The sequence below is a fragment of the Triplophysa rosa genome, linkage group LG14 (assembly GCF_024868665.1).
Source record: "Triplophysa rosa linkage group LG14, Trosa_1v2, whole genome shotgun sequence".
NCBI classification, from domain to species: Eukaryota; Metazoa; Chordata; class Actinopteri; order Cypriniformes; family Nemacheilidae; genus Triplophysa; species Triplophysa rosa.
In genome coordinates, this window is record NC_079903.1 from 16,064,240 (window position 1) to 16,085,986 (window position 21,747).

Consider the following 21,747-nt stretch of genomic DNA (forward strand, 5'->3'; position numbering starts at 1 on the left):
GAACCGACTTTTGTGTTTTTGTCCATACACTAGAAGTAAAACACTGCAGCAGCTAAAATAGATACTTTGCTTTAAACATACAGTCATTTAAATCTAAAATCGTGATGTTGACAAAAGTTAAAGAAAGCCTGGGTGAATGAATGTGGGCGATATCTTTAAGAGTGCTTTAAGCAACATTTAACAAGATCAGTATGTTCTTGTGTGTGAAGCTTTGGTCAAAAGTACCAGCGTGAGTCACTGTGTTTTAGAGAGCGAGTCTTTCTGAGTTACGGATAAAACTATGGTAACCACTGTTTACACTTTTCCCTCTTTCAAAAGGATATAATTTTTTTTCAAGGACATTGTCTGAAAGTTACTCACTGAGAACACTGTGTAGCTGTTGCACCAGATTAAATTACCAGATTAAACTCATTTGTCACGTTGAAGATGAAGTGGAATTATGCGTTAATGAGACGGCAATTTAAAAAGTAATTAACTTAAAGTCTGAAAGCTATGAGAGTCTTGAAAACATTTGGTTGATACAATTGTAAATTTGTTTTTGTTTAAAGCAAGCACTTACAGGCTTCCAAGTGGCTGAAAGCACACATTCTACTTTTAAATCCTAAAAATTGAGAAATGTCTCTTGCTAAACTAGCATGAGTAATGGAATGGGAGGTTTACAATGACTCATTAACAAATGCCTGAATTGAGCTTCTCTGTTTATGTTCTCTTTAGGCCAAGCTTATAGTGCCCAACAGCACGGCAGGACTGATCATCGGCAAAGGCGGGGCCACGGTGAAAGCTGTCATGGAGCAGTCTGGTGCCTGGGTGCAGCTCTCGCAGAAACCAGAAGGCATCAACCTGCAGGAGCGCGTGGTCACCATCAGCGGGGAACCTGAGCAGAACCGGAAAGCCGTGGAGATCATCGTGCAGAAGATCCAGGAGGACCCACAGAGCAGCAGCTGTCTCAACATCAGTTACTCCAACATCTCCGGCCCAGTGGCCAACTCCAACCCCACCGGTTCACCGTACGCCAACTCGGCAGAGGTGATGCCGGCCGCTGCCGCAGCGGCGGCAGCCACAGCCTCCAGTCTCCTGGGTCAGGCGAGTCTGGCAGGAGTGGGCGCTTTCCCCACCACCATGTCCAGCTTCTCAGGGAACGACCTCCTGACTATCACGTCCGCACTGAACACGTTAGCCAGCTATGGATACAATACCAATTCCCTGGGTCTGGGGCTCAACCCTGCGGCCGCCTCAGGAGTCCTCGCTGCTGTGGCTGCTAGCGCTAACCCCGCTGCAGCTGCAGCAGCCAACCTGCTAGCCTCCTACGCCAACGACGCGTCCACCAGCGTCGGCCACCCGGCGGCCAGTTTGGGAGGCTTCACGTTAGGATCGCTAGCCGCTGGAGCCACCAACGGCTATCTGAGCGCTGCTTCCCCACTGGTAGCAAGTTCTCTATTGGCCACTGAGAAGTTAAACGAAGGGGCCAAAGATGTGGTGGAGATTGCCGTGCCAGAGAACTTGGTGGGTGCCATTTTGGGGAAGGGAGGCAAAACGCTTGTGGAGTACCAAGAACTGACAGGAGCCCGCATTCAGATCTCCAAAAAGGGAGAGTTTGTTCCCGGCACCAGAAACCGTAAAGTTACCATTACCGGATCGCCAGCCGCCACACAGGCAGCCCAATATCTCATCAGCCAGCGAATTACGTACGAGCAGGGTGTGAGGGCCACCAATCCGCAGAAGGTGGGCTAAAAACAGGGAGTATGAAAAAGGAGAGAAAGAGTGGGGGATGGGGAAGATACAGAGGAAGAGATGGAGGGCACGTATAATGAAGAAAATCAACCACATGATGTGTGGAAATCTCAGTATTAAAAAAGATGAAAAATCAAGAAAAAATGTGTAAAATGTAAATATGGGGTTATTTCTTAAGTTTTGATCTTTTGGGATTTTTATTTGTTGATTTTTGTTTTGTTTTGTTTTGTTTTGTTTTATTTTTGTGCATTTTTCTGGACAGCAGTGAATGGCATTTCAACCTGGCATGCTGCCGCGCTGCAGTTCCCAGCAGGTGGGCAAGGTGGTAGGATGGGGGATAATGGGGTGGAGCAATTGGAGGTCCAAACTCCCTGGAATCAGCCCTTTCCCCACCCCCATCCCCTCCTAGTTGACAGATTTTTGTTCTTTACTTTTTAGCCCTTAGATTAATTCTCTAACCCTTTCACTCATGCCCCCCTTTTCAAGAGGGTCTGGGACTGAAAACACCCAACCCCTCCCCAATTCTGTGACACCCCATATCCCCCCTAGCCCCCCTCGCCCCAGTCCCCCCAATTCAGCCAGCCCAACCCTGCCTCGAAAGATGGGGCAGGATAGGGCAGGGGATGCGAGGCTGCTACAGGGTCTCTCAGCGTCACTAGACATTGACCTGGGGTACCAGTTTGACCAGGTGCATGCCTCGCGATGCTACTGCAGATGTTGTTAGCATATGGGAAGCTTGTCGTTCACGTTGCGGGACATAGGCCAGGATGCAAAATGCATCTGCTTTGGTCAGAATTAGTACCAGAGATTGAGGCATTGTCTCTATGGGATCTGAATTCTGGTGTTTATACAAATACTATTATCATTATTCTAACTACTACTATTATTATCATCACCATCATCGTTATTTATTAATATGATTTCACCCATAAGAACTGAGGTATCTTCTTTTTTGTTTTTCTTAATCTGTGAATTCAGGTTGACATGAATGTAAAGACAATATTTTGGATTTAGTTTTTTATTTAAGTAGATTGACTCGTGTGTCCATTGTAATATATGTCTTATTTAACGTCCAGTGATAACCACACCGTAGAGAGAAAAAGGGGCAGATGTACTGTACAGTCATATCAATACAGTTTTAAAAACCTCACATGGCCAAACACACACTCAGCAGACGATTGCCACATAAAGTGCTGAAAATGCAACTAAATGGCAGACTTGAAATCACAACGGGACTAGACAATTTATTTACATATCTAGTGAATGAGAATGTAGGTCTTTGCACAAGTCCAAGGGAGTTATCAAAATATTATAAAAATAATGAAATATCTAATTAAAAAGAAATGTAACGTCCCAAAAAAGACTCCCCCTTCCTGTTTAGATCTGCAGTGCTAAAGCCATTGTGCACTTAGAGCCACTGCAGTCAAATGCACGAATTTTCTGTTAAAGAAAATTTGCATAGGCATCAAATAATTGATGAACTCATACTACTGAACAACCACAGCCACGAACAAATTCATGCTCTGATCAGCACAGGCTAGTTAGTAACATGGCCTGCCCTGGAAATCCTCAGTTTTGTTGCAGCACCAGGTTGTCTGCTCTATTGTGGCTAATATAAATTGCCAGTGAATCAATGACTGTGTTATGTCTACCATATATTTTCATATTGGAGGATCTCTTTCAATACCTTCTTACAAACTGAACGGGCTGCCCATGTATACAACTTCCTGTGCAGATTAGAACTACCCATGTGCGATGTATGTGCTGCTAAGATCCTTTTTCTTTTTTTTTTATCTGAGTACACTGAATTTTGTCTTAATGCACTGTGAAGTGTGGAGGCCGTGACGGTAGGCCGAAAAGTCAGGGTTCTGTATTGTTATTGCATTGATGTATCACAATGATGGAATGTACTCATGTGGAGCTATTTAAACCAACGTCCATGGAGTCAATGCATTGTTCATCGTAGGGTAGAAGGGATCAGAGAATCAGGACTGAATGGTTTGTTAGGCTGAGGTCAGAGTTTTTGGCATCAATCTGCAGTATCCAATTATTCATTTTCCAGATGTGCACAAAGTTACGATCAAATCCCAATTACTAACCCCAAGCTGCGGCTGTATATTGTAAAGGGGCAGAGGATGGTATATTCTCTAATTTTGTGTCCTCCGAAAAGGCTAATACAAAAAGATATATTTATTCTTTTCTCTGTCTTTTTTTAACACATCAAGGGTGTTCTGTAATTTTCTAAATGCACACATTAGAACAGAGAGAACTTCCAAACAGAATGGATGGCGTACAGGCATACAGAATTAGACAGCGCTGTGCTCTCTCTCCCCCGACTAAAGTTATGATTCTTTCCTCTCCTTTTGCTATTGGAGTACCAGGGAGAGTAAATCTGAACCAATTGGTAAGGAGGCTTCTTTATTTTCATCAACAAAAACCATCACCTCCCCTCACCTCTTCTCAACCCCTTTTTACCTCCGCGCACTCCCATTCTGAAACACATCAACCCAGAGAACCCTTTCTCTCACATCTCTCCATGGGTGCCGATGTCTGGTGTAACAGTGCATGTGTGCTTGCCCTTTCACGAAACAACGACAATACAAAAGGGAAGCTGTTTCTATAGAGTAGAAAAAAAGAGGCTTGCACTAGGTCACAGTCAACCACATCACACCTGAGTTTGTCACATCTCGGCCGCTCTTTAAAAAGGAAATTTGCACAAAGCCATCAATGTGTTTGTATGGTGAGTGTGTGTATGTGTGTACAGCAAGCTTGCAGTCATGAGTTCGGATAGAAGTGTATGAAGTGTCCAGGCGGAACTATAAGCAGTTGTGCCCTAAGTGGGGATGTCTAACAAGCGAAGTAAAGAAAAGATTGTGTTGTGAAACAACAATGACTCCAGGTACTAAGTAGGCTAGTTGCCCATTTATGAGATAATGTTTTCCAAATGAAGGCACATCATAGTTAGAAACCGTATTTTTAAGGGAGGGCTATAAAGATCAAGATGGCAATCGAGCGCCTCCGCATTTTAGAGTGCATCTGTGCATTTGTTTTTTTCCCATGATGCAGTACTTTATCAGATACTTCGGAGCATGTGGAAGCAGTTAGGTTTCAGTCTCATTAGATCCCCAAGATACGCATATAGACACACACAAACAAACACTGACAACGTTTTTTTTTACTATTTCAATTGATTAACACAAAAAGCAAGATATTACTGTGACAATTCAATGTGAAAACTAAAAAAAAGGTGCCAACGTAGTGTGAAGGAGCAGCTTTTTGTTTTTATTTTTGGAGGGTTTTGTATTCAGTACTGAAAGTACATATGGGGGGTGTCTGTTTTTTTATTTGTTTGTAACTGGGAAAATAGATCAAATGTGAGTAATGAAAGCAATATACGTAGTAGCATGTCGTCATGTCTTGTCCTTTTGTTCTATCTGTGTAGGAGCTTTGGATTTACATAGATGTTGAGTAGATTTGCATATAAAAAAAATTTAAGTTGTGAAGATGCTGCTATTGAATAAGTGATGTACTAAAATTTAAGATGAAAAACATATCTGGTCAGTCATTTAGCAGGATGTGGTAGTTATATGAGGTGTAATGCTACATTGATAATGAAATTGCTATATCACTGGATTAAATAAACCTGTGCCAAAATAGACCTTTACAGATTTAAATGTGATTTAAACACCATTAGTTAAGAGCAGACATACTTTTGTAATGAAAAAAAATGTGAAAGTGCCAAACAAGTTACGATATAACTAGCGGGGGATAAAAGTGACTAGCAAATGCAAAAAATAGACATCAGGACTATAAGAGTTTTCTGCCCCCTTAATAACTAGTGTATATGTGAAAAAAATAGGGAGGGATTCATCAGTTAGGCCAAACAAAAGCAGGGTGCCATGTGGCCATTAACACACATCCCTGGGGCTAGAAGACTGCCGAGTTAGCTTAGCATGGTTAAAGTTTTATAAGTTATCAGCATTCTTAAGTCAGCCTTTTATAGTTCTGAAAATGTATTTTGTGAAGATAGATGTTATCTTTTTTGCACGTTGATATTGCATGATACCAAGTGAAGCGTGGATTTAAATAACGAAGACACACACACACACACAAAAAATCATACAAAAAGGAAAAAAAAAACAATTAGGCAATGTGCATTCATTTTTAAGAAATCTTTGCATGGTAATAACAGTTAGAGCTATTAAATTAGCTTTTCCACGTTTTTAAGTTTTGCTAAGACCAAGTTGGGAGATTTTTTTGTCCATTAAAACTATAGGCCACAGCAACCAACATCTTTCAAAATCATTATCATATTCAGCGTCATATTTAGAGCACTCATTTTGTACACGTTAGCAGCATATTGTGATATTTTGGAAAACAAGGGAAGCTGGGAATGAAAGGTTAATTTAATCTATATTCTTGTGAACATTACAACAGTTCATGATTGTGAATGTATTCATAAGTTTGCATATCACTATGTTGATCATATTTTTAGGGCTTGTGTTTGCTGTAAATTTTGTGTCAGTATACTAACATCATTAGGCTATATTTCTGTTGTTTAGCTTGTTCGGCCATCAATGTACATGAAGTTTGATTCATCCTTGTGATAATATGCACTTTATACTTCTCTTTTATTTCATGCCACCCCAGTAAAAACAGCCCTATTTCCAAATGAGAGCAATGCTGTGGCACTGCTTAACCACTTGAATCCTTTACCTCATACTGTATCTCCACCAATAAAGAAACAGCAGAACTATAAAATGGCAGATTATCGAAGTTGACCAAAATGGCAGAATAGTTTTTGAACTGCAAAATTTGGAAATGTTGCTATTTTGATAATGTTTTGTTTTTAATACAAGGTGCCAAAAAAGGCCTGTCTGATATCATAAATAACTTTTTTAGGGCCATGCTGAGACTTTGCTTAGTTCATGGTTGCTAAATCAGGCGTATTTTGCGCATACAGAGGATGAGTGAGCTCTGTTGCTCAGTTGGAATAAGGGATATTTGTGTTTTTGTGTTTTGCATTGAGCAGTTTTGTGTGTGTATGACATGCTGTGCAACTCATGTCAGTGTACCCACACAAGCAGGGCTTATATTTTCTTTCCCAGGTTGCTGGGTTCAGCTTTGTCACATACCGTCGAGTGAAGATAAATGCAAACTTATGGTTTTGCTGATGTTGAGAAGGTCATTGCTTTTATGTGGGCACATGGCTAGAGCTTGTTGCTCTTCCAAAACCCCACACGCCCCCAGTCCAACGCCACCCCAACCTCGCCTTGGGTCCCCCACCATCAGAAAATAAAAACCCGGGGTCACTCTTGAGCTTGTACCCATTGAAGCACCAGCAATGTTAGAATACATTTGTCATATCACTTTTGTTTTGTTCTCTCTTTTTTATTTTCCTGTTTTTATTTGTATGACACTCTCTAACCTAGACCAAGTTATAACAAATGTCATTCACATGTATCCTGTTTACTCTCCCTTTTTCTCCCTTTTGCACTTTTCACTGCTCCCCTTTTTTCCAACCACTCCCCACTCTTCTGCCGACCCCCCCCTCACACCCTCCCAGACTTTCTCCTGAGTGCCAAACAAAAACAGTACCATTCCAAACTTTTTGAGTTCTCTTGTATGTTGGACATCCATCGGAAGCACCCATGAAGCCAGCATGTTTCTCCATAACATGATGTCAGTCATGACGCCTCAACATTACCCAAAAAGCAAGCAGTAAAAGCGAGACCTGGATTAACACGTAAAAAGGCTGGCTACCTCTCATAAACTGCTTTTCCTAATTCTCTGTCATCTCTTCAACCTCCAGGACATCACTGATTATGTGCCATAATGTTGGGGGGGGGGCGCTGTCACTCTCCTCACCCCTCAAGTCTCTCCATTAGATTTTTCGATGGAAATCATTAAATGCAAACAAAGAAAAATCCATGTTAATGGCAGGTTTTTTTCTTTAACATAAACATGCTCAAAAAAAAAAGCTGAGGAGTGTAAACGTCAGCTGTGCAGCCATCTTCTGTCTTCTGAACTTTGAACTTCTCACCCCTCATGAACTTTATTGACCTTCTTCCTACCCTTCTATGTTCATCAACTGTTTGGACTTAAAATCTCCATTCCATCTCCAAACCTTTTTGAGACTGTGCAATTCTAGTTGAGATGATTGGATTTATTTCTTTTTTAAGACATCATTGGGGACGATTCTCAGAGATACAAACAATAAAAACAAACAAACAAACAAAAATATATAAATAAGATCCAAACTGTTTCTCCACAATTTCATTATTTTTTCTCATTGTAAATATTTGTCAGATTTTGTTGAACTGTAACCAGAAACGTGTTCAACATAAAGGGGCTGGCAGCATAAAATCGGTTTTGTGGAGTGCTCACAGGAGCCAGTGATAGAGAATCTAAAGTACAGATGGTTTCATTTTGGTTAGCCGAACGTAAGCAGCTCCTTTTGGAAGCAAAAAGAAAAAAGAAATAACCGGAAACAAGTACTGTGCTCCTGTCCATGTAACGTATGCTTGATTATTGAATATTGGGTAAAGATCCATCACTGAGCCACAAACACAATTCTGCGATTGTCAGGTGATCAAAGTGCTAAGCTGCCAGGAGGAATGTTCTTTAACACTAGTTCGTTCACATCCAACCATTTATGCCCCTCAAAACGCATAATCACTACTAACCATTAAGGTAGTCAAGTAGAATAGTTTTCATACTTGAACTGATGGTAGTTGCTAATCTCATTGTACATATCAGATATGTCGAGTGTAAATTGTGATAAGTGTTGATTAGATGTCTTGATCATTGCATCTGTTCATGAGATCATAGATGAAAATGTTTCTTTTGATTAAGAAAGCTCGATCATTCTCATACGTCTCAACCATGCTTTGAGCTCCACATCTAATGTTTCTATGCTGCCAGCTTTATTTTCTGATAACCCTTCATGAGCTTATTTATTTTAAAACTACTATACACTATTAATAAATGGCATCAAGAACTAGAAAAAGGGAATGACTGGAAAGATGAATTACTGTTTTGTTTTTAGTATTTTAGTGGTTTCTTTTAACATCATCCATTAACTGACTTAAAAAGTATTAAATATTTAATGTAACTGTAGCATTGTGTTTGTAAAAAATAGTGAGTTGTGTTTCTTGACTTGTGGATTACCAGTGAAGTCAGCATTTTAGTGCTAATATCTATTAAGTCGTTTTTTTTTTTTTATTTAAGGGTTATTATTTTCCGACGGCAACAGCAGTCATTATAAATGTTCATTTTACCATCACCTGTCTTCTGTTGTCTTATTCTTCACCTCCCACTACACTCAGTTTCATCAAATAACACATTGCAAGTTCGTGCCTGAAATCATGTGCTCGGTCGTGGGGAGGGGCCATGCTGCGTGAGTGATGCGTGTGATGCGAACGAATGCGACTGCTGTGAGAAGCTTGGGTGGGTGGGTGTTACGTCTTCTGTCCACCAAAGCTAAAACCTGTTGGGTTTCCATTTACCAATGGAACCTGCTGATGTTATAGCTCAATCCCATCATGTAAGCCTAGTTGATTTTGATCGTCCATAACTACCCCCCTGTTTCCCAACCACTTTCACTACTACCTCCCCTCCCCTTACGAGCCATTCCCTCGCCACGCACCCCCACACCATGTGATGTTCTTCATGATAACATACTACTCGACCAGACCCACATTAACTCTGTCCTCATGCCTGCAGAGGAGGCGGTTGCCAGTCATCTCACCCTTCGCTCATGATTCGCCACCATCCCTTACCGGCTGCAGGGGCCACACCCAACTCAAAATATTCATTTTTTTTAAACTGTAAAAAGAGTAAAAAACATTCAAGTGACTCTCAGGGTGTTTACGTAATCTACCTTATTCTGTGATTTCACAGAGCTGTGATCCAGCTGTCCCTCAAGCTATTTGAAAAGCCCAAAGACAATTTACCATGTATTGCTTATCAAGTCTTCGAGAAAAAAAAAGAATGATATGCACCCAATTAAAGAAGCAAAATGCTGTAATGTTTACAACCTTAACGAGACCAACGCTGTTGAAGGAATGTGTAGGAGTTTAAAGACAATTCTTTAATAATACGTTATTTAAAACAGAGTTCATTTTTAATGATAATTTCTATGTGACATGAAGTTATGTGTTAATGAGGCATTTTTGAAACATTGCATGTTACTATTTTTTGCAATGACTTACATTTTTTAAATGTCAGAATGGCTGGTACCGTGTAAAACTAAAGCTACATTTAGTTGCTAATAATAAAACACATTGATGTCACTGTTCATCTCGCGTATCTAAAGGTACCGGACTTCAGTCCGCAAAAAAATGTGATTGAATTACTGTATAGAGTTTGTTCATATTTGTACATGGTGACAGTGAAAATAAAGGATGTACTGGAGGAATCAGGGAGACATTGGTAGAGTTTGAAGGGCCAGTTGTGGGTGACCCCCACCCACAACACCGACTTTAAAAGCTGACAAGAATTCACAAGGGCCAGTCAGTCAAACACAACACAGACAGAGCTCAGCCTGTGACTTTAACAGCACATGAGGTAAGTTACATGGAAGAAAAAAAGTATTTTTAATATGTGCCATGTTAAATTACCATGAATTTGGGATTTTTAATGACATCATTCATTAACTTATATAAATATGATTATGGTTTAAGAAACTGATGAAATTCTATTCCATAGGCAGAAATAAGACAATCCAATGGCGATTTACGAATCGACATGTCTTCCTAACATACAGAAAAATGGCAGCAAGAAACATGATTTCACATTTTTAACAGTGGATCAATGACAAAAAGATGAAAGACTGCAGAGAATATTTGTACCGGTGTCTTGCGTGTGACTGATATGAAAATGAAGTGTGTGTGATGTACCTAAATGTAATATGCCATTACATGCTTGGTCTAGAATAGAGCATGGCAACCAGTCGTTTTACACCAGTTTGGATGACTCAAAATGATTTCGGTAACATCAAGAAGTCTTTCTCTTGGTCATTGTCATCCACCCACTTTCTCTGTGCACTAATTCATCCAACCTGCAAAAACCACCTTCACATTCACAACATCAGCTAAAAGCACTGAAGAATACCATAACAGCCATTGGTCAATGGGCTGGACCCGTATAACGCTGGCTTCCAGCACATTGATCTATGAAGAAATCTCCAGGGAAATTAACATTCACATGATTTTAAACCTGCCTCACCAAACCCACCATAAAGAAGTATCTCCAGTGTTCAGAAAATCATCTATTTAATGGTCTTTTAATGATTGCATTTTAAAAGGTAGACTCACTGAACTAGCGTGCAATTCTGATAAGTTACATTGCAAAACTTTGGTTTTGAGAATTTAGACATCTTAAACAAATAAATCAAGTCGTTCCGGCTAAAATCAACACCACCCGACAGTGAGGATTTCACAATGTAGCTGCAATTCTGTGATATCTTTATCAGGCCCAACGCTTCCTTTAAGACATGAATAATTAGACCTCTTGACTAGAATCATCTCTATCTATCTCCACTGGGATTGGTGAGCTTGTGCAACTGGGGAAAGTTGGAGCTCTATCATTTCAAATGTATCCAATCTCGCTAATTGTGCACCTTTATAAGCCTCGGGCCACAATTGATTTTTCCCTCCCCTGCACAGCTCCTACCCCTCGCATCAGTTCTCATCCAAGACCCAACAGACTTTCCCTCCTTTCAGCCCAGCTGTTCCAGAAAGCAAGCCTAACTGTTTCGGCCCTCCTCTCCTCAGAGGGGGTGTAAAAGGAGCGAGAGTGTGCAAGAAGCAGACAAGAATATGCTCTCAGCCCTCATAAATCCCTAGAGTTGGAAAGCAGACCTATGGAACATGTGCAAAGATCTCCAGTCCTTAGGCCAACACTTATTTAGGGAGAACACACAGTACTCTGCTCTGAATCAGCTTGGGCTACAAGTTAGGACTTATTAGCTGTATTATCCCCAGAAGTATTTGGACACTTAAGTCACTGGAAAGGCATTGCATTAGATAAAACTTTTCTTTGAAATTTGTTTATTTAATAGCCTAATTTTCCCCGGGCGCTGTAGTGATAGCTGCCCACTGCTCCGGGGGTACGTGTGTTCACTACTCTCTGGATGGGTTAAATGCAGAGGTCACATTTCGTTGCCTTGTACATGTGCAATGACAATAAATTGAATCTAAATCTAAAAAAATCTAAATCTATTGATGCAAGTTCCTCTTCAGACCAAACATGTGTCCTAGCACAGTGACTACCACATGAACATGTTCTACTAACATCTGAAAACCAGACAACCTTATACAGTATATATCCTACTAAAAATTTACGAATGTTTTTAAAATGCTTGAAAATCGTTCCCGACAATAAGATATTTTCATATTTATTGCAGCAATTTTTGTACATTTTAGGTGTTATTTAGGTGCCCAAATACTTTTTGGATTTATAACTATTCTACAGAAGAATAAGCTACTGTAAAATAAAACTAAGTGCTGGGAAAATGAAAGATTAAAAAGAACAAAACAGACACTTGTCACTACAAATTTGCAAGAGCAAATCATTTTGATTTGCAGTTTGCAAAACAGCTTTCAGTCTGTATCACTGGCTCCCTCTTGTTTTCCTTGTTTCACAAATGTGCAACGTTGCTAAAGTGAACAGCATGAATTCAGCATGAAATCTGTACATATTCTTGGGCTGACTCCTTAAAAATTGCTAGAATAGAAAATCACTCAGTGTGACGCAGTTTAATCGATTTAAAGCCAGTGCATCTCTCAGCTACATGAAGGGTTGTGCTGATACAGAAAGTAGCTGTCACATCAAAGCGAGGTAGAATCTGGTCCACCGGAAGAGAATAAAACAAAAGTCAGCAATCTGATCCTTAAAGCAGACAAAATACTTTGTCCTTGTTTGCCCCACAAGTTTTAAATATTATTTTATACTTATTTTATACTTAAATATACTTCTATGTCTATTGCTAGTCATTGTAGAAATTTGACCTTAAAAACTGTTTTAAGACCAAACCAAATCAGTTAGTAATAAACTAATGGTGGTCTTTGAGAATATGGCCTTTAATCAGCAATAATGTTTAAAACTTTATAAGCTATCTTTTTACAGCTTTGATATATTTATTTGAATTTGCAGCGTTACAATGTGTCCACTGTATTCTGACAATTCATAAATTCATAAAAATAATGGATAAAGCTGAACCCCTCTAAAGTGTATTTTAAAAGTATATTTTTTCAGTTATTTGATTTATTTCTGCTCAACTGTAAGTGCAATTTTACAAGCAGACTGTAATATGCTGTACCAAGATAATGCTGTCTAAATCTACTGTGAAAAAATATGCTTCCAAGAAGATAATATTGACCGTTAAAATTACTAAATGCACTCTCTTTAGTGTGTTAAACTTTCTTAGGTGGGAATGGCTAGATTATAAATATCCAGTCAGTTAAATTCTATTAAATCTCCAATTTATTCTATTAAATCTCTGGTTGCATCGGTCACTACAGAAACACTGAAAATAATTGTAATAATTTTGTATGTTTTTTTCTTGCTGTTGTAATATTTCTAACAAACGAAGCTGAAAAATTATCCTAGAGTTCATACATATTATAAAAATAACTTTTAACATAAGTGTTTTATGAGTATATGTACATAAGACAAAGAAAGATAAATTAAGAAAGTTGCAATGCAAAGCTGTGATTTTAAAGCACTGTAGCGTGTACAGTGATATGTTTTTATCAATTTTATGGTACATATGATATGTTCTGCATTTCTGCAGTTGTTGTTTTTTTTCTTTTTGTTCATGAGCATATGCTTTAATAAATATCTTTTTACAGTATATTTGTAAGGCCTAACCCATTCTTGAGAAGAAGCTATTTTTACTACACTGACAAACAGGAGTAAGCTTACAAATACAAACGGCATATAGGTCATGCTTTCCCTGTCTTTCTATTGTCTGTGTTTTTAATTATCTCCAGTCAGGATTCCGGATAAAGCCAACAATTCTTGCTTCAATCTGCATTTAGCTTTGGAAATCTAGTTGAAAGGTCTTTCATATGTGATGCACGTTGGTGTTGTTGAACGCTGCTAGGCTAATGAGCAATATAAATGCCTCAAAAATAAGTCAGAGTCTGCATGCATAGCTGAAACTTCACACTACTGATGTATTCTACTGAGGGTGCCTAATTGGGTCATTGGTTGCCACAGATATGACTAGAGCACAATTATGACAACATATGCTCCCAAGACACAAGATAAAACAGAAAGTTACTTCTTGTATAAATTTCCCTAGACTTTCTGTGTAGGCTGACAGTGTGAGACACTCCATATACCAAAAAAAAAATGTAGTGTGGAGGATGGTCTTTGAGGTAAAAGATTTACATGAATAGCTAGACAGAAAATTGTACATTCAAATACACAAGGAAATGGGTCAATGACAAATAAGAATGTCTGAGATAATACAACTTAATGGCATTATCTTACTGCCTTTTTTTAATCTTAACATTTTAACAGTTTTATTATGATATTCAAATCCATCTTATGCAAAGAGAACTTTAGGTAAGCCCTATAGAAAATGTGAAGCTGACGTCACGCCCTATGTTGCATGTTGCAGTGGCGCCGCCATCTTGGGAGGCTCATACTCCGCTGCTATAATTGTTTTGATATGTACCGTTACTTGTTTTGTTTGATATATAGAGAAATCAAAAGTGAAAGGACCAGGGGCTTTTCCTGAACGACTCTGCGTAATGCTATTGCAGTTTATAACACCTACCACAGTTATATTTCCTAATCAAACAAGAAAAACTAAACACTGCATTGAACACACTAGCAGCCATCCTCCCAAGATGGCTCAACATTCAACGCGGTGTGACGTCGATTAACAAGCTCTATAGACTGCTTATGCCAAACATTCTGTGGCACTACAAAAAGATTTTTTTTCATTTGTTTCTTTGCAATAAAAAATATTTAAGGATGTGATTTGCACATCAGCTGCAAAAACTAAGCCAAAACAATTTTAAACACTTAAAATTAAACCAAATAAGTATATGAGAATAGAGCCTACCGAACAACAAATATAGCAATATTTTTTTAATCACCATAGAAACTGGTCGACCTTTGCTAATGGAGCACAAAAGCCTATGTGCTTTAATGATAAACTCTCATTGCGGACACTCAATTCTCTGGTTAATAGGATTGCGGTTTAGCCAAGAAACATCAAAGCGCTAAAAGCTTACTAAACGTAAGTATTACGCTTATTAACACCTAATCTACATACCTTTAAAATAATCTTTGAACATATAGAGAATTTGAAGCTACGTCACGCCGTGTTGAATGTTGCGCCATCTTGGGAGGATCGCTGCTAGTGCGTTTAATGCAGTGTTTTGTTTTTCTTGTTTGATTAGGAAATATACCTATGGTAGGTCGGTCTTGCTGTGTTAAAAAACTGCAATAGCATTATGTAGAGTTGTTCAGGAAAAGCCCCTGGTTCTTTCACTTTTGATTTCTCCATCAAACAAAAGAAGAAACGGTACATATCAAAACAATAATATCAGTGGAGTACGATCCTCCTAAAATGGCGGCGCCACTGCAACAAGCAACATAGGGCGTGAGTAAGGCTCTTTTCACTTGTCTGAAGAACTGTAATAATAACTGCTCTCTGTTCTTTTTTAAATCTTCCTCAACCTAAACATATGGTTATTACGTAATTGCTCGTATTTAGTATTTTTCCATAGCCTTCTATAAGTTGCTGATATAATTTATCATTTTGTAAAAGTGTCACACCTCAGAAAAGCTGGCCTCCTGTCAGACTCTCTTCCCGCCGCTCCAGTCAGTTTAACAGCTTTTGCGCTAGCAAGACATTTATGTCTCATGCACTTATTAACAAAGTGCTTTCCATTAAAAAGAAGTCAAATTATAACTAATTACAATTTACCTAAGTAAAATGAGGGGCAGCTGTGGTAAATCTAATTGCACCGTTGCTGTGCATATTTTAAAGTCAGTTTTTATTTTTAAAGTAAGGTTTTTGAAATGAAATTCATCGCTACGCTTTTGAAAAACCAGATAAATGAACATTATATTTGTATTTTCATTGTTTACAAAATGTTGTACAGTGACTTTACCTTATCGCAAACAAAAAACAACGTTGTGCAGTGAAAAATGAAAACATTTTTGCCGGGTTGTACTTATACTTTATTTTTACATGCGTTTGTTATGGATGCGATGGATGAGTAACGAGGAATGCAAGCTGCAACCAAGATTTTATGAAAGCTTTTGTGAAAGCATCTCAGGTGAAATGCTCTTCGAAAGACGTTAAGCTGTCAAAGTGACACACACGGAGGACAGGACAAATGCCAAAGGAAGCCATTTATCTCTTTTACTCAGTCACATGGGGAAGAAATACACATATTTTGACCTTTGCAAGCAACTCATCTCAGCCATCTGAAGGACCATAAGGAAAGTTTTATGGTAAGTTAAAAGAGGGATTTCGCTAGCCTACTTTTGTGCAACCTTGAATGGTGTTCTGTAGAGTTTGGCTTTAATGGATTTTAGTGCCTAAATATCACATGTTGTAACCTAAGGCCTCTCACATTAAATCAAACTGACTGAATTTTGTTACTACATATGTTTGTCTTATACATAATCCACCAATGCAGCTTATTAAAGAAAAGAAAAACGAGAAATGTTTGTCTTCAACTTTCCATTGAAATGTACTAACCCTCTCCATCTGAATTGACTTTCCTTTGCAGGTGGCATCGTCTGCATTTTGTTCATGGTGCCAAGGGTCAAAGCACAAAATCGCGAATCTTTTGTATGCACATTCAAGTACTATAGGCTACTGTACATAACCAAAGATCAGCAATAAGTCACTACAGATAGAGGGAAACCCTTATCCAATTTCTTCTAAATCAAAGACTCCAATTAGCCTACTTTACCACCAATCTTCCACCCCTTTTTTTCCACATTTATATCAACAGTATAACACCTGAAGGTTAAATCCAACAACAATTCCATGAGGTTATAAAAAGCTCCAGTGACCCACTTTCCATCTGCACTCCCTCTTTTATCTCCACAAGTTATAAAAGAGAGGGAGAAATGAAGAATATGTCAGTTTTGCACCGAGGGAAATATGCGTTTGGCACTGCGTAAGTGACCCTTGGACAGATGGAAGCCCAGCATGCCTGGCACAGATAGTGTCGGCCTGCCCTAATGGTTCATGCAGTCTAACTCTGTCATCATGAACCCTGGTCCCAAACAAAACAGTTGACAGAATTCAGGGGGCATAGAAAAAGGACTGCATATTTTTAACAGATATGGTGAGAAACTATAAATAATAATGGAGAACATCTTACTTACAACAAAGCCAAAGTGCAATTGTTCAAATAAGGAGTTTCTACTTACAAAACCATTTGCTAGTTATTCCTAGCTAGAGATTGCAAATTGGAAACATATGTAGAATATATGACATATTATTAATATATAATGTTGAGATCAACATACAAAACAAATTATGCGCAAGTTGTTTAAATCTATTTTTTATAGGGCACACCAAGCACTGGCATCTGTTGAGTTTGGCCAGCCTCCACTCGTTTATTTAATCTCAGCCAAAAGTCGTTTTGAAGGTCTGTTTATTTATTTAATTATTATTATTATTTTGTTCTAGTCTTCTTTAAAATATGCACAATCATATTTAAGACAACCACAAGTACAGTTTTTGGCCAGTAACAGGAAGACCTCACCCATGGGAATTCTCATAACACAATCACATTCGTAGAGGTGCGTAACAATGAGGGTGAAACATGGCATTGCGGTTGTCATGGAAACCAGCTGAAAGACCTGCTGCTTTTATAACGTATGTCTGACTTGATTTGTGTGCGCATAGCAACAGTAGGATCAGAATTATTATTTTATGCGATGCAGGAGTCAACTCATCCATCCTCACAGAGCTGATATCAAATAAATCAAATTAAAGAAATAATCCTTATTGCTGAAATGAAAATGGACGAGCGGCTTAAGTCAATGCCATCCAGTTTTCCTAAATGATTATAGGCATATGTCATATTGTGGAAGACATTTTTATGTGTGATATGCCAACTGCTTAGTATGCAATAAGCTTTCTGGTGCAGCAATTCATCCCAACAAGCACCAGAAATTTCAATCTTTCAAAATATTATCGCCCATTATAATTTCACAAGAATGAAAGACAGACAAGGTTATGTGTCTAAAGCTCGCTCTTTGTGTCTCATTGAGGCAAGGATAGAACCTATCGACTTGTGCCGTACCCCATTCTAAACGGCACGCAGCTCCGAAGTCCTTGGTAAATCTGCGTTGCCATGGTAACTCCCCGAATACTGCAGGCCGCAAGGAGCACGCTGAAGAGGAACGAATGAGTGAGTGAGATCACCACGGTGGGGAAAGGCAAGTATTGCTGCAGTGAAAGGGGGAGGGTGGGCGCAATCGAGATTGGCTCAAAAAAATTCATTACTCCCCCTCCAAACCTTATCGTTTGCATCAGTTTAGGGCGCATAGGGCCTATGGCTACTTTGCAGTCTGGGCACGTTGCTTGCAAACTTCAGACTGAATTCAATTATTTATCCGCCTCACCAGACACCCAACACTGTTTAGGCATCGCGTAGCGCCTATGGCATACCATGATAGCATTATTGATTGGTTTGGATGGAAAAATAAATACAAGGCAAACAGGTTGTATGAGTCTTCGTCTCACTGGTTTGATTACAGTCCCCGCCTCTGTGATAAAATCCCAGGTGGTGGCAAATCACTCGAGTTTCTATGACTCAAACAGAAATTAAATGGCAAAAGATGCTAAGTGTGGGTGTTGTTAGAACGATGCACATCCACAGATGCAGTCATGGAGTGGAGAGGCTGGTTGATGGGTTAAGTAATGCTTAGGAAAAGTTTTTTTATACACATACAACACTGTTGCATTACCATCAGGTATGCGTACAGCTGCGTGGGTTTGATCAGTTTTTGGTTATTAAGAATAATTACTCACAACTCCATATGAGCTTTTTTCTTATTAAGAGAATCAGCGAGAGCAGATAAAACACATTAAGGTCAAATCTAGGAGTGATATGCAGCTTATGTAAAAATCCACATCTGATCCCATTGGACTCTGTGATGCTCAATGTTACCTGCATGTACGCAGTGGGAGGGTCTGAGAAACCGAATTTGCAGGCGACAGACGTGCTGGGTGCTCATTAGAAAACATGACCATACCCCAGTGCAGAACAAGAGGCAGACCATCACTGGCCGGGGAGATATATCGCCACCTATCTGTGAACATCAAACACTGCAGAACTGCAGTATTTAATGCCTGCATTACAATTCCATTCTCAGCACACTTATCATCATATGGCAGTGCAGAAAAAAAGACAACCAAAAATGTGATTTGAAGTAACGGATTCTTTAAAAATCAACATTTCTGGGTTACTATACAGTGTTGTACATAATCTTTGAATACTGTTTCCATTTGACAGCTAAATGTTACAAGCCTATGTGAAAATGATGGTATATTTCATAAAACAAGTTGAAGTCTACTCATTTCGAGATTTCTTCTTTTTCTTTTTCACAGGAGTGTCAATGTCAGGATAAGAAGGATCCAGTGGTTCAGTTTTGAAGGTGAAACTAGAATCAACTGTCTCTTCACTACTTTTTCTCTCTCTCTTTATCTTTTTCTTTTTCCTCCTTTCCTCAGTTGGCACTTCCTCTAAAGAAACACCAGGCAATTCTATCTGATGAGACTCGGTTTGCATCTGTTCTTGCTTGATATAATCTTGCTGATTAGCTTCTACCTCGTTCCGCTTGTCTTTCTTTTTCTTCTTTTTCCTTCGTTCCCTACTAACATCAGGATCCAGTGTGGTTCTTTCGGGTGATGTGGAAGAAACCACAGCGACTTGCTTATCAACGTGAGCTGCAACAGAACTACCGAAAGGCTGGAAGCGTTGCTTGAGGCCGGGTGGGATGCATGGAGCTGGAGCTGCTGGGATGGCAAGCGGGCCCTGGTTCTCGCTGCAGTTTACATAACTCTCGGAGATATTGAGGACACCAGAGAAACCAGAAGCAGAGAGGGAAGTGGTCTGGTTTCCCCTGTCGGCAATGAGCAAATGAAGGTCTGAGGGTGCTGTCCTGCTGTTTAGAACACTGTACGCCTGAGGCATTGTACCACTTGATCGGACCATTTCAAAGCCTGATAAAGGAACTTTGAGGTTTGCAAAGCTGCGGAGGACAAGGAACAATGATCAATCAAATATAAAAACACTCTTTTCTGCTTTATTACAAACAGTTGCAATGTACAGACATTCATTTTCTCGACTTTGCCCACCTATGACAACTTTGTAATTATTTGTAATTCTTTTTTTATAAGTAATTTCACAATTTGTAGGGATAACTCTGGCATATTTCCATTAGACAAATATTACCACTTGGAAAATAGATTTAAACCGTTAAAAATGAACAATTTGTTTACTATAGGAAACAGTTGATAAATTGACAACTAAACAAAATGTTTAATAATACTTTGATATTAATGCATTTGCAGATGATTTAATCCACTCTAAACGATATATTTCAGAGCAAAGCATACTTAGAAAAAAAGTACATTCACTTCAGACATATCCAAAGCGAATGTATTCAGAGGCTTTAAAATGAATATTTACCATTTTGGATCAAAACGAGCTGGAGCTTTGATGAGCCATAACTCCTTGTGTTCATCCGATAATACACTTGTTGAGAGATCATACGAAAAGGGCACGAAATCCGCCGGGTATTGATATTTAACATCTGAGAAAATAAAGTTAGTTACATATCACTCATTTGACATTTTTTGGTAGGTTAACACAGTAAACAGTATAATCTATTTTAACACTTACTTCTTGAAGATTCGTCTTCACCTGACGACATATCGGAAGACTGTTTTTACTACAACCTTATGAAATAATATGCATTCATAAGCTAGTGTTGCTAATATAATGCTCCGAGAAGATGTAGATGTAAACACGTGAATAACATGTGGATAGAAGGAAATCAGATTTGACCCGGAAACACTTTTACGCAGTTGTAACGAAAGAGCGTGTGTCTGCAATGCCTTGTATTTACCAGCAGAGGGCGCGCGTATAAAGCGTTTCTATTGACCGCTAAAACCGTTTGAGAGTAAATTACCTGCAGCAGTTATCTTTGACCTAAACTAAAATGTTTGACTTGTGTTTTGATATTTTTGTATTTTACCTAAACGCTTGCTTTTTCATTAATTTGTGCGTCTTGTTTAGTTGTTAAAAGATTTCTCATCAACTGTGTAATGTTTTAACGGTTTGTGAGAAAAGCTCCCTGTATCGACATTAAGTCACAAAATGTCAGCATGTGTTTAATCTATCTCTGCCATTTTTATATAGAAAAGAAAATGAATTTAAAAATAAAACCAATAGAGAGCAACTGAGAAATTCTAATGGATTTAATGGTTATAATTGGAATTCTATTGATTTTAATGAAAACTAATTTAATGATTCATTAAATCCCACTAACACACTACACAGCCTAAAGGAATTTTGTACTGGATTTAATGGTTAATTTGTAAGTGGTTCATATGGGTATTTGTATAATGAAAACCATTAGAATATGCACTGTTACTTTTCAGCAAGGATAAAAGTATTACATTTACATTTGTTATGCATGACTTGGTTGCAGATGGTGTGAACTGAATAGTAATATGACAGGACCGTATGTTTTTTTGGAAGGCGTGGGCTTGGTATTCTCTTACCCTACTGCGTTTATTTTCCCAAGTTCATCTATGGTTCAGTACTGTGGGAAAGCTCCACAGTGTAGTAGAGCACAGTAGATGCGTTTTGTAACAGGAGATGCTCCTCATGAAGACTCCTCCAGTGAGATCCATTGTAAGACAACAATATCACATATAGCAGGTCACTGAACAGGCCGTAGGGCCCTCAAGGCTGAAGGGTCAAGACAGAGGGGTAGCTCTTGTAAATT

General features: G+C 38.9%; 2 protein-coding genes across 3 annotated transcripts in view; one reads left to right on the forward strand and one right to left on the reverse strand.

Moving 5' to 3' along the window:
* The window catches only part of nova2 (NOVA alternative splicing regulator 2), a 43,186-nt gene extending 34,170 nt beyond the window's left edge, over positions 1–9,016 (forward strand). For both annotated transcript variants that reach the window (XM_057350410.1, XM_057350411.1), the window contains one exon: positions 715–9,016. In XM_057350410.1, the coding sequence (XP_057206393.1) occupies positions 715–1,731 (1,017 nt within the window). In that variant the 3' untranslated portion in view covers positions 1,732–9,016. The remainder of the gene's footprint in view (positions 1–714) is intronic.
* On the reverse strand, positions 7,149–21,158 carry polr1g (RNA polymerase I subunit G). Its single transcript, XM_057350412.1, has 3 exons — positions 20,637–21,158; positions 20,424–20,547; positions 7,149–19,983 (listed from the first exon to the last, which is right to left on the reverse strand). The coding sequence occupies exons 1-3, from the start codon at positions 20,665–20,667 to the stop codon at positions 19,302–19,304; spliced, it is 837 nt and encodes a 278-aa protein (XP_057206395.1). The 5' UTR covers positions 20,668–21,158; the 3' UTR covers positions 7,149–19,301.
* Between the last annotated feature and the right edge of the window lie 589 nt (positions 21,159–21,747).